Genomic DNA, 13,185 nt, shown 5'->3' on the forward strand with positions numbered 1-13,185 from the left:
AGGCTGAGATCTGAGGATCGCAGTTCAAAGCCAGCCCAGGCAGGCAAGAAAGTCTATGAGACTCCAATCTCCAATTAACAACCAGAAAACCACAAGTGGCACTGTGGCTTAAGTGGCAGAGTACTAGCCTTGAGCTGACGAGTTGAGAGACAGTGCCCAGGCCCAGAGTTGAAGACCCATGACCAACCAAAAAACTAAATAAATAAAAAATCAATCAATCAAAGAAAAACAAAACAAACCTACTCAGGACCATAGATAGCTTCAAAGAGGCCTTATATTAGTCTGTGGACAAAAGAGCCAGACCAAAACAAAGCTTTTTGTCACCCTGGGCATCTAATCCTCCTTATATAAAAGGAAACTTGTAAATATAAGTCTCAGAACATCTTAGTCCCTATTAAACATACATATTAATTCTACTAGGACTTCTAGAATGACTCCAGATTTATCTATCACACACACTATTCTGCCTTTGCTTGACATGCTTTCTTCAAATCTCTATCAATCTCACCTTTGTTCACTCTCCAAGATATAAACTCATGTTTTATGAGTTTTTTTTTGGTGGGTCATGAGTTGTTTTTTTTTTGGGTGGGGGAGTTGTGGGGTTTTTTTTGGTGGGTCATGGGGCTTGAACTCTAGGCCTGGGCGCTGTAGCCCTGTACTTGAGGCACAGTACCACTTCCAGCTTTTTCTGTTTATGTGGTGCTGAGGAATCAAACCCAGGGCCTCATAAATGCAAGACAAGCACTCTACTGCTGAGCCACCTTCCCAGCCCCATTATGAGATATTTTATGGAAAAGATCAGTCTTAGAGAAGGAACTTCATCCCCAATGGACTATTACTAAACTCTGTGTGATTTAATGGTTCAATTTTTCATTTACTCATCCATTTGCCAGTATTGTTCTAGAGGCTAAATGTAACTATGAACAAGAGATAAAACAACAATCCCCTTATTGCCTGATACAATGGCTAGTGTTCATAGTCTTGCTACTCAAGAGGCTGAGGCAGCAGAAGTGTTTATGCCCAGTTCGAAAGCCCAGTCTGATCAACATATCAAGATCCTCACTTCCAAGAAAAGAAAAATCTTAGCAACGGTCACAGCGAAGCAATGTATAAGTACTTCTGCTGCTTGCATAGGATGTCCACAAGGAGAAACTCAAGTTTCTCCTTGATAACTCAACTTTAAAATATAAAAAGGCACGCTGGTGGCTCATGCTTATAATCCTACCCAGAAGGCTGAAATCAGAGGATCAAGGTTTGAGGCCAGCCTGGGCAGAAAGTTCACTAGAGTCTATCTCTAAAATAACCAGCAAAAAGTGGGACTGGAAGGGTGGAAGCATGGTTCATGTGATAAAGTGCCACTGAACAAGCAAGCCAAGCAAGCTAGAGTCATAACCATCACCAAAATTATTCTATTGTAAGCATAGGTGAAACTCCATTTCAGTTTCCAGTTAGAAAATACTGTGGCTCAAGTGGCAGACTTCTAGCCTTGAGCACAAAGAGGCTCTGGGGCAGCACCCAAGCCCTGAGTTCAAGCCCCACAACAGGCAGGGGAAAAAAAGAAAAGAAACAAAAACTAAGAACAATTAAAAGTAGTAGATGGAAACACAGAACTGAGTCTGTATAAAGTTCTGAAAACCAAGATCACATCCTAAACCTCACATCTTTGCAGAGAAATGACAAAGATGTGTTTCTTTAAAGGAAGCGACAAGGATAAGGATGACCTGCCAAAGAATTACTCTTCATGCTCTCTGACAAGGGGCCAACAAGGCTTCATGCAAGCTCCCTGTAACACATCTCAGAAGCGGCTGTTCCATATTAACCTACTGGGATCCCTGCCAGGAACTGGCAATAGGGCAAGGTGAGCCTGAGACTCTAGCTTCCTGCCTCTCATACTGCACAGCAGAGGAGGAAAAGCAGGCAAAGGCTGGAGCTCAGAAAGATACAAGACTAGCAGGCACCTCTCTACAAGAATATGGGTACATAGACATATGTAAATAGTGTGCTCAAAGACTGTTGGGTGTAGTGGCACACACTTCCAGTCCTCGCACTCAGGAAGCAGAGGGAAGATTTTGAGTTTGAAGCCTGCTTGGGCTATATAAGACTTGCCTTAAACTTCCTGTCCAAAAAAGGGACAGGAAGTGGAGCACCTAGACTGCAATCTGAGGATCATGGTTCCAAGCCAGCCGAGGCAGGAAACTCCATGAGACTCTTATCTCTAACGAACTATTCAAACAAAGCAGGAAGTGGCACTGTGGCTCAAATGGTAGAGCCCTGGTGAGCAAAAGAAACTCAGGGACAGTGCCCAGGCCCAGAATTCAAGCTCCAAGACAAAAAAAAAAAAAAAGACAAGAATCTGGGCACTGGTAGCTCACACCTATAATCCTTGCCATTCAGGAGGCTTGAGATCTGAGAATCTTGGTTTGAAGACAGCTAGCTAGTGCAGCAAAGCCCATTACATACTTAATTTCACAATCATCAGAAAACTGAAGTGGAACTGTGGCTCAAAGTGAGAGTACTAGCCTTAAACAACTCAGGGACAGCACTCAGACCCTGAATTCAAGCCTCATAACCACCAAATATATTTTAAAAAATTAAAAAGGACAGGAAGCCTCATGAAGTTTTTAAATTTCAAGTTGGGGGTAGTGTGGAAACCCATAATCACAGCTATTCCAAAGGCTGAAGCAGATAAATCATATTTCAGGCCAGTCCAGCAAAACTCTGTACACAAACACAGTTAAAAAAGGGGGGGGGGGGGCCTGGGAAGGTGGCTCAGTGGTAGAGTGCTTGTCTTGCATGCCAGAGGCCCTGGGTTCGATTCCTCAGCACCATATAAGAAAAAAGAAAAAAGCCGGAAGTGGCACTGTGGCTCAAGTGGTAGTGCACTAGCCTTGAGCTGAAGAGTTGAGGTACAGGGCCCAGGCCTAGAGTTCAGGCCCCATGACTGGACCCAAAAAAAAAAAAAAAAAAAAAAAGGGTGGGGGAGCAAAGCCTCCCTCCCAAAAATAAAAGAACAAGTTTAGATAGGGTAGAAAGATAACAGAAATCAGGAGTCCTTCCTTCCTTCCTCCAGTCCTAGAGCTTGAACTCTGAGCCAGGGCACTGTCCCTCAGCTTCTTTTTACACAAAACTAGCACTTTAACACTTGAGCCACAGGGCCACTTCTCGTTTTCTGATGGTTAATTTGAGATAAGAGTCTCATGGACTTTCCTGCCCGGGTTGGGTTGGCTTTGAACCGTGATCCTCAGAGCTCAGCCTCCAGAGTAGCTAGGATTACAGGCGTGAGCCATGGTGCCCGGCTTAAAAAAACAATTTTGATGTAACTGCTTATTCCAGTTAAGGAAACACCTATACCATAGGAAGGGAGGAGGTTTAGAGGTAAGAAGATGTTAAAAAGAACTTACAGCAAGGCAGTGTTGGCTCACACCAACTCCTAGATACTCAGGAAATCTGAAAAGTAAGGTTCAAAGCCAGCCTGGGCAGAAAGGTCTGTACAATTATTATTTTTATTTTTATTGCCAGTTCTGAGGCTTGAACTCAGGGCTGGGTGTCGGTGAGCTGCTTTTGCTCAAGGTTAGCACTCTGCCAATTAAGCCACAGTGTCACTTCAGGCTTTTCCTGTTTATGTGGTACTGAGGAATTGAACCCAGGACTTCATGCATGCTAAGCAGGCACTCTACCATTAAGCCACATTCCCAGTGCTATGAGATTCTTATCTCCACTAAACTACAAAAAAAAAGAAAGCTGGAAGTGGAGCTGTAAATGAAGCTCAAGCACAGTGCCCAAGCCCTGAATACAAACACCAAGACCTTCCCCCCACCCTCCTCCCCCCCCAAAAAATAATTGTGGTGCTAGGCACCAGTGGCTCACACCTGTAATCCTAACTCTTCTGGAGGCTGAGATCTAAGGACTACAGTTTGAAGCTAGCCCAGGCAGGAAAGTCTGTGAGACTCTTATCTTCAGTTTAGATTATTGGCTCAAGTGGTAGTACACCAGCCTTAAGTCTAAAAGACTCAAGGACAGCATCCAGGCTGAGTTCAAGCTCTAGGACTGGCACAAAGCACACCTCATGGCAATGCCATGATATGCCATGATATGCCATGGATATAGATCCAAATGTAGTAATCTGTAATCCCACCTACTTGAGAGGCTGAGGCAAGATGGTCTTCCAAGTAGGGGTTTGACACCAACCTCAAAAGTAAAAAAAGAAAGAAAAGAAAAAATCTGTTTACTCATTATTATTTCCTTGGCATAAATTGCAAGATATCTGATTTTTGTTGTTGTTGTTGTTTGGTAGTTAGGAAGGTTGAAATTCGGGGCCTTGCACTTTCCAGGCTTGCTTGCTTGGTTCCCAAAGCTAGCACTCTACCTCTTGAGCCATATCCCTAACCCATGTTTTTCATTTTCAGTCTTGTTTTTGGTCTTGACTCTCTTTGCTCTTATTGTATTGATTTGAAATATAGAATGGGGGCTGGGAATGTGACTTAATGGTAGAGTGCTTGCCTAGAATGCATGAAGCCCTGGGTTTGATTCCTCAGTACCACAGAAACAGAAAAAGCTGGAAATGGTGATGTGGCAAGTGGTAGAGTGCTAGATTTGAGTAAAAAGAAGCTGAGGGACAGAGTCCAGGCTCAGAGTTCAAGCCCCAGGACTGGCGAAAGGAAGGAAAGAAGACAGGAAGGCAGGAAGGCAGTTAGGAAGAAAGGAAGGAAGGAAGGAAAGAAGGAAAGGAAGGAAGGAAGGAAGGAAGGAAGGAAGGAAGGAAGGAAGGAAGGAAGGAAGGAAGGACTCCTGATTGCTGTTATCTTTCTACCCTATTTGAACTTGTTCTTTTGGTTTTTTTTTTTTTGGGGGGGGGGGACTTTCAGCCATTCCCCCACCCTTTTTTAAATTGTTTGTGATACAGAGTTTTGCTGATAGATTATAACTGACTTGGCCTGGACTGGCCTGAAATATGATTTATCTGCTTCAGCCTTTGAAATAGCTGGGATTATGGGTTTACACACTACCCCCAACTTCATTCTCTTTCAACAGACTTAGACTGCCCACCTGCCCTTTTACTGTCTGACTATAATTAATCTTGGTATGAGGTAGGGGAGCTATATGAATTTACATTGTTTTTCCCACTAGGCTTCATTTATGAAACACCTTGAAATTTAAAAACTTCATGAGGCTTCCTGTCCTTTTTAATTTTTTAAAATATATTTGTTGGTCATGGGGCTTGAACTCAGGGTCTGAGTGCTGTCCCTGAGTTGTTTAAGGCTAGTGCTCTTTCACTTTGAGCCACAGTTCCACTTCCAGTTTTCTGATGATTAAGTCAAGCTCTTCAGCTTAAGGACAGCCCCCAGGACAATAATTCAAGCCCATGACTAACAAAAAAAAGTAGGTCCCTGTAGTCTTTGGCTGGTGGGTATTGATAATGGGAAATCCACATATAAATATCACAAACTTGGTCTGTGTGTGTCTATGTATATAGACTCAATGATAGAATGCTTAAAAATACAGCGCTCCCTTTGAAAATCTAATGAAAATTAAGGACCACCTCCATAATCCTTCCCAGAAAATGTATGTACAGTACAAATTGTACAATTTTAGGAAAGGTTCAAAGGACTCAAGCCAAGAATGCCTCCTCTCCTGAATAGTAGTATAACAACCTCAATAATCCCTAGTATATGAATGATTCCTAAAACCACATAATTCAATCTTTACTTTCCCCCAAATGTCAACTAATTGATAGAAAACATAAAATGGAATTCACCTTCTCTTTCAATCTGCTCCTTAATATTCACCTTAGCACCTTTCCAACCACCCAGGCTCAAGGTATCATTATCAATTTTTAACAAAAGATTAAATCTGAGCATATCATCACCTACAGATTCTACCTTAAGATGTCTTTTCTTTTTGTCGGTCGTGGGGCCTGAACTCTGAGCCTGGGCGCTGTTCCTCAGCTCTTCAGCTCAAGACTAGCGCTCTACCACTTGAGCCACAGCACCACTTCCAGCTTTTTCTGCTGATGTGGTGCTGAGGAATCGAACCCAGGGCCTCATGCATGCAAGGCAAGCACTCTACCACTGAGCCACCTTCCTAGCCCCCTCTAAGATGTCTTGTACCTCTCTCCTCCTCACCCTCTCCCTGACACTGTCCTGGTTTGGTCTCTCATTACCTCTTATGATATACTATGGCACTAGCCTCCTCTAATAGCTTGCCATGGATCATTACTCCAACCATGTATCTCTCTACTGATCCTTATTGTTTTTGTTATTGTTTTCCAATCATCCAGAATACAACAGTTAGATACTCAAAGGTTTTTATAACCTGATCCATTCCAAGTCTCCTCTAGACACCCATAACTTGTTGTAATCTCATTATCTTTAGAAATGGTCAGAACTTTAGATATACTAGATCGTGTTACTAGTATTTTATAGAAACCAAAACAAAGGCACAAATAGAGAATTATTTGTCAAATGTCACAAAGCTTGGAGGAAAGCACTGTTCTTGGTTCCTTGCTTTGGTGGGAAGCTAGACAAAGAGAAACAAATATTATTATACTATTAAAAAGAGGCAGAAAGTAAAAGTAAATTATTACTTAACATGTTCACCTACAAAATAGTGCACTAAGTTAAAAAAAAAAACAGGATCCTGATGAATAAATTCAGGTTGCAATCCAGGAATATTTTCTGGACAAAAACAACTGTGCAGGGGCTAGGAAGATGGCTCAGTGGTAGAACGCTTGCCTTGCATGCATGAGGCCCTGGGTTCGATTCTTCAACACCACATAAGCAAAAAGAAAAAAGTCGAAAGTGGTGCTGTGGCTCAAGTGGTAGAGCTCTAGCCTTGAGCTGAAGAGCTGAGGGGCAGCACCCAGGCCCAGAGTTCAGGCCCCACGACCAGACCCCAAAAAAATTAAAACAAAAAACAAACAAACTACTGTGCATGTATGGAGAGTGAAATGAAAACTTTCAGATGTTTTTCTACTCCAAGTGACAATGACAGTTCTCTTAAATCATGAATATTCAGGATGAGACTAAGAAAAAGGAAGTTTTATGAAGTCTTGCTCTTCCTACTTAGTTTTGAAAGGCTTTTTGTATTAAGACAAGCCACCTCAGCAGAAGAGGAAGTGAAAATTTGGGCAAAACCACCATTTTATTTCTTACCCCAAAACTGTTTAAGTCCTTTATAAATATACTCAAATTTGTTTTTTGTTTTGAGACAGGTCTAGGTAGCCAGGCTGGCCTCAGTTTCATGATCCTCTTGCCTCAGTCTCCAGTTCTAGGATAACAGGTAGGTATCACCACTCCTGGCTATGATTTTCCTGATATAATCTCTCTTTCAATTGGCTCCAGATGTCTTCTGGTCAAGGGTCAAATTGTTCAGCCATTATGACATTATCTTTTCACAGAGTGAAGTCCTGCCTTTTTTCACTTGCCACTCCTGTGACATCAGACTATTTGTATCTGTCTGTTCCAATCACATCCACTATTTAAATAGTGCATATAACTGTGATAGTGCATGGACAAATTTTTCCCTTCATTACATATGTAAATTATTCTCTTTAAAATTAGTTCTAACTTGCATGTCATAAATACAAGTCTTCTCTCTTCTGAATCCTTTTTACAAGGCTACTTTACAAAAAGCAAATGATCACACCCTCAAATATGTCACCAAATATTTCCTGTCTTCCTTCTTTTTTTTTGGTCGGTCATGGGGCTTGAACTCTGGGCCTGGGCGCTGTCCTTCAGCTCTTCAGCTCAAGGCAAGCGCTCTACCACTTGAGCTACAGCGCCACTTCCGGTTTTCTGGTGGTTTATTGGAGATAGGAGTCTCACGGTCTCTCCTGCCCGGGCTGGCTTTGAAGCACGATCCTCAGATCTCAGCCTCCTGAGTAGCTAGGATTACAGGCGTGAGCCACCAGCGCCCGGCTCCCTTTCTTTTTTTTGTCAGTTGTGGGGCCTGAACTCTGGGCCTGAGTGCTGTCCCCGAGCTCTTTAGCTCAAGGCTAGCACTCTACCACTTGAGCCACAGCATCACTTCCTGCTTTTTTCTGCTTATGTGGTGCTGAGGAATCGTATCCAGAGCCTCATGCATGCAAGGCAAGCACTCTACCACTGAGCCACCTTTCCAGTCCTTTCCTGCCTTCCTTATGGGAAACAAACAGTTCATGACCTATACATCTTTAGATTCCATTACAGAGAAAAAGAATATTTTTAGCCAAGTGTTGAATAATTTTTCTTTGAGGTTTCTTACTTTAAAAGCAGCATTAAAAAAAAGGCCAGGTGCTGGTGACTCACACCTATAATCCAAGCTAGTCAGGAGGCTGAGATCTGAGGATCACAGTTCAAAGCCAGCCCAGGCAGGAAAAGTCCATCAGACTCACCTCCAATAAACCACAAGAAAACTGGAAGTGGTGCTGTGGCTCTAGTGGTAGAGCGCTAGCCTTGAGCTGAAGAGCTGAGGGACAGCACCCAAGCCCAGAGTTCAAGCCCCACAACCAACCCCCCCCCCAAAAAAAGGAGGCCACAGCTGAGGGTGTGGCTCAAGTAATAGAACACTTCCCTAGCAAGTGCAAAGCCCCGAGTTCAAATCTCTAGTAACACTAAAACACACACACACACACACACACACACACACACACACACACACACACACACACAACCAAAAAAAAAAAAAATCCCACAAGTAGCAGTAGCATTTACAAAGAATTAGGGGCCTAAAGAAATATACTCTTTAGCAGAAGAGAATGGAAAGGAGAGTAAGCCAACTCCTTCACAAAATAAACTGAAGAGGCTGGGAAGGTGGCTCAGTGGTAGAGTGCTTGCCTTGCATGCATGAGGCCCTGGGTTCGATTCCTCAGCACCACATAAGCAAAAAGAAAAAAGCCAGAAGTGGCGCCGTGGCTCAAGTGGTAGAGTGCTAGCCTTGAGCTAAAGAGCTGAGGGAGAGTTGCCAGGCCCAGAGTTCAGGCCCCACGACCGGACCCCCAAAAAAAAATTTTTTTTAATAAAATAAAAAAATAAACTGAAGAGGAAAACAAGCAGTGAAAGATTTTAGAGCACGTAGAGCCATTACATCCAAGACCTGGGAGTAAGTTCTCTAAATCCCAAACACTTACCGTATTGCATTTTGTGCCACACACCACTTGCCTATGATTCAACCATTGAGAAGCAAACACTTTATTAAGGGTCCCAAGATGAAATTCTTTCTCCTTCAGTAGACTGGGAAGCTGTTGTGCTGCATAACCATGCAAGACTCGAGAATAGTTGGTTTCATTCTGTAGCCTGACTTCCCGGTTCTTCAAGTAGTATACTAAGGATCTCTTCACTGGGGGGAGTCTTTTCCTTTTGTGAAGGGAGTGATCCCAGCCAAACTGTGGAAACAAACATTAGAAATCAGGGCTTTGGCTATCTTTCTTCAGAACAAGAACTTCTACTGTACTACACACAAGTAACCAAGAACTCATCTGGTAGGATTTGCATTTAACAGAAATAGAATCTAATCCAGAAAGTCCAGTTTAACTCTTCCTGCATTGAAATAATTTTGCTCATAGTTAAACCTACATACTTAAAGGTTTATTAGCGTGAAGGGCACAGACACCCTGTACGTATCAAGGGAGTAAGAGGCCTAGTGATTCCCAGCTGCACCTGGGCTGCATCTCTACCCAGCCCTCTTCTCCTGTTCAGCCTGTCCTCCCAGAAGAGCGCAGTATAACTCAAAAAGCCAGACTGTGGTCCTGGGTCTTACAGGGATACCATCGATAGCTGCCCCTCAGTTATGCAGTTGTAGAATTAGAAAAACACCCATAAGGATAGAGGAGCATGGGAAATCAGTGCTATTCCAAGAAGGCCTTTCTCTCCAAAGGGTAAAGGAAAAACATCCTGTAATCGTTTTAATGGTCCAAGTCCACCCTTGTCTTGTCCAAGGCCAACCTCAAGGCTTGGGTACCCAGAGGTAGGTAGAGTTGCTTCGGGCCGAGTGCTGCTCCTTTCCTCACTCCCAAAAGTCAGTTCTGTGAGGTTGGTTTCACTCCAGATTCTCCTCGACTTCGACTCCCCTTCCTCCCCAGTAAAAACTCTTGGGTTTGTTCTCTGCTCCACAGGCCTCTCGAGGAAGGACCCCATTTCTGAGTTCCTCTTTGGCTCCTCCGGCCTATCTGCACTCCAAGGAACTCAAGAAGGACCAGCCACGACTCTACAAGGGCAAGCAGCCCTGGTTCTGTCCCACCACTCACTTACAGCCCTAGTACCCACATCCGAGGAGCCTTAACCCCAGGCAGGCTCCCCGCCTTACCACCCCGGACCTCGGCCTCCAACCCCTCACCTGCGGACCCTGAGCGTCGCTCCCAGCTCCTGGCGAGGCAGGCGCTTTCCGTTTCCTGCTAACTGCTTTCCGGGCCATAGTGGGCAGCGCCGCGGCGACCCCGCAGCCACATGGGGCGGGAGGTGTAAGGGGTAGCCGGACGGTGGGTCATGCACCGCGCCCCGGGGCCGCGCGCTTCAAGGCGCCCCGGCCCGGAAAAATGATCCGGACCCCGGAGGTGTCGGTGAAAGAACGAAAGGTAGACGGAAGGGAAGGAAGGAGGGAGGGAGGGTCGGGGAAGGGAAGGGGAAAAGGGAAAGGGGAAGGTAGGAAGCAGAAGGTTTCCGACAGAGATGTCGGTCTGGGGAAGACGGCGAGCGGCAAGAACCAAAACACCCCCTCCACCCCCCTGGCCCGCGCTCCGTCACCCCTGCGCAGCCGCATTTCGCAGCGCGTCGCTACGGGAGACCCCGCCTAGGCGAGAGGGGCGGGATTTAGGGCGGGGAGGTGAAATGGAGGCTGTTTGCCTCGCGGTCGACAGTCCGCTTCTAACCGCCCGTTGACGGCCGGCCGCTGAGGGGTGCCGGGGGGTCCGCCGAGCTTCCATCTAAAGAATCTGGATGCTGACCGCTGACCTTCGACCCCTGACCCCAGCTCGTCCATCCGCCGGCACCCGGAAATGAAAACTAGCTGCGCCGCTGGGCGAGGGCATGCCCGCTGGCGCTCTTTGTCCCCTCGCCACGGCTTCCTGTCTAGTTCTGCCCTGTTGCCTTCGTAGTTGATGGGCCTGGCTCCGAGAACTGGACGCTGGAGAGGCAGGACCTCCGTCCCCACATCGAGGTGAAATCTAGCTCCGAAGCACGCCCAGACCTTCCCATGCCGGTCGCCACCAGCTCGGGCCTCGGCGGGGGCCCGGGGCCGCCCCCTCCCCAGCCCTCCGCCCCCTCCCCACTCGACCTCCGGACTCGGGCTTACTACCGGTCGCCCGGCTCCCAGTGACATTCCCACGACGTGCTATCAGGGCCATCCTTACTGGTTTTTTGTTTTTGTTTGGGTTTTTTTTTTTTTTTAAAGTTAAGCCTTAGGCTGTGAGTTGTCTGTCACTGCCCGCCTAAGTCCGGGTTCTCAAGGTCTGTCATTGAAGAAGGATGATATTCCAAACCACAGGAAAGAGAGTGGCCATCTTTTGGCTTGTCAGTCCAACTTGGACTGGCATTGGTCACCAATGGAGGTTTTCAGGATCACCTCTGCCCCCATTTTCGGAAGATCCTGAAAGAAATATATGAGTACCAGCCTCCAACTTTCCTCTGGCAGAGAATTCTTGGAAGAAACAGGATGCACTTGTTTGAGACCAAGACCTCAGGCTGAGGTATACCCAGTTACCTGCTGGTCCCTTCAGGCTTCAGGCCTCATACCTCCATGGAGCTGTGTTGGCCCATCTGAAGTCCTGCCCACAAGAAGATTTGGTTTTGTTTTCCAAGCTGAACCAAATACCAGATTGAAACAGGGTCCTCCACCACCATCCCAAGTCATCACTGCCACTAACCCCTAATACCATCTTGGGAAAGTCATCTCTGTCTTTCTTGGTCAGGCCTATCCCTTCAGAGACGTACATACAGTGAATGGATCAGGAGTGGGTCAGTTTCCTTTTTCAGTTCTGTTCTGGTTCTGTCTTGCCTCACAATGCTCAAGAGCGCATTGGACAAGAGCCTGGAATTCTTTGAGAATCTCTAGGTTCCCCTCAGCCCCTACCAGAGGGGCACACTGGACATGGATGCAAGCCCGTTCTTAAAGTTTGTTTTGTTTTGTTTTTACACTTCATCTTTACATCCTAGGAACCATCCCCAAATCAACCTTGCAGTAGAGGATTACTATATCTGTGGAAGTAAAATTGAGTGAAGTCTGGAAGTTTAAAAATTCATAATCACAGCCAGGTGCCGGTGGTTCAAGCCTATAATTCTAGCTACTCAGTAGGCTAAGATCTGAGGTTCACAGTTTGTTTGTTTTTTTTGTTTGTTTGTTTGTTTTTGGGTCCGGTCGTGGGGCCTGAACTCTGGGCCTGGGCACTGTCCCTCAGCTCTTCAGCTAAAGGCTAGCGCTCTACCACTTGAGCCACAGCGCCACTTCCGGCTTCTTTCTTTTTGCTTATGTGGTGCTGAGGAATCGAACCCCAGGGCCTCAGGCATGCACGGCAAACACTCTACCACTGAGCTACCTTCCCAGCCCCTGAGGTTCACAGTTTGAAGCCAGCCCAGGCAGAAAAGCCCAAGAGTTTCTTATCTCCAACAATTCAGAAAAAGCCGGAAGTAGTGCTGGGACACAAATGGTCGAGTACTAGCCTTGAGTACAAGGAGGCTTGGGGATAGCACCCAATTCCTGAGTTCAACCCCCATGACTGGAAAAAAAAATGGGGTTGGGACTGTAGCTTAGTGGTTGAGTGCTTACCTAGGATGCATGAAGCCCTAGGTTCAAGTCCTCAGTACAGAAATAAAAAAAGAAGTACCGCTATGGCTGAATTGGTAGAGTGCTAGCCTTGAGCAAAAGAAGCTCAGGGACAATGCCCACGTCCTGAGTTCTGAGTTCAAGCTCCAGAACTACCAAAATAAAAATTAAGCTTATTATTTTTTTTTGAAGTGAGGTATCAAACGCAGGGTCTAATATAACACCCCTTGAATTATGCCCCCACCCCTGTAATTATTGGGTCTTGTTTTGTTGTTGTTGTTTGTTTTTTCTCAGTTGTGGGGCTTGGACTCTGGGTCTAGGCGCTGTCCCTCAGTTCTTCAGCTCAAGTGAGTGCTCTACCACTTGTGCCACAGCACCACAGCACCACTTCTGGTTTTCTGGTGGTTATTTGGAGATAAGAGTCTCATGGACTTTCCTGCCTGGGCTGGCTTT

General features: G+C 45.7%; 1 protein-coding gene across 1 annotated transcript in view; it reads right to left on the minus strand.

Annotated features, from left to right (window-relative positions):
* Window positions 1-10,705, minus strand: part of Dcaf12 (DDB1 and CUL4 associated factor 12) — a 31,447-nt gene extending 20,742 nt beyond the window's left edge. Inside the window, exons 1-2 of the mRNA XM_042696101.1 lie at window positions 10,312-10,705; window positions 9,107-9,361 (exon numbers count right to left, since the gene is read on the minus strand). Coding sequence (XP_042552035.1) covers window positions 9,107-9,361; window positions 10,312-10,389 — 333 coding nt within the window. The 5' untranslated portion in view covers window positions 10,390-10,705. The remainder of the gene's footprint in view (window positions 1-9,106; window positions 9,362-10,311) is intronic.
* Between the last annotated feature and the right edge of the window lie 2,480 nt (window positions 10,706-13,185).

This window comes from Dipodomys spectabilis, unplaced genomic scaffold (genome assembly GCF_019054845.1).
Source record: "Dipodomys spectabilis isolate Male_0828 unplaced genomic scaffold, ASM1905484v1 ptg000006l, whole genome shotgun sequence".
Classification (NCBI taxonomy): domain Eukaryota; kingdom Metazoa; phylum Chordata; class Mammalia; order Rodentia; family Heteromyidae; genus Dipodomys; species Dipodomys spectabilis.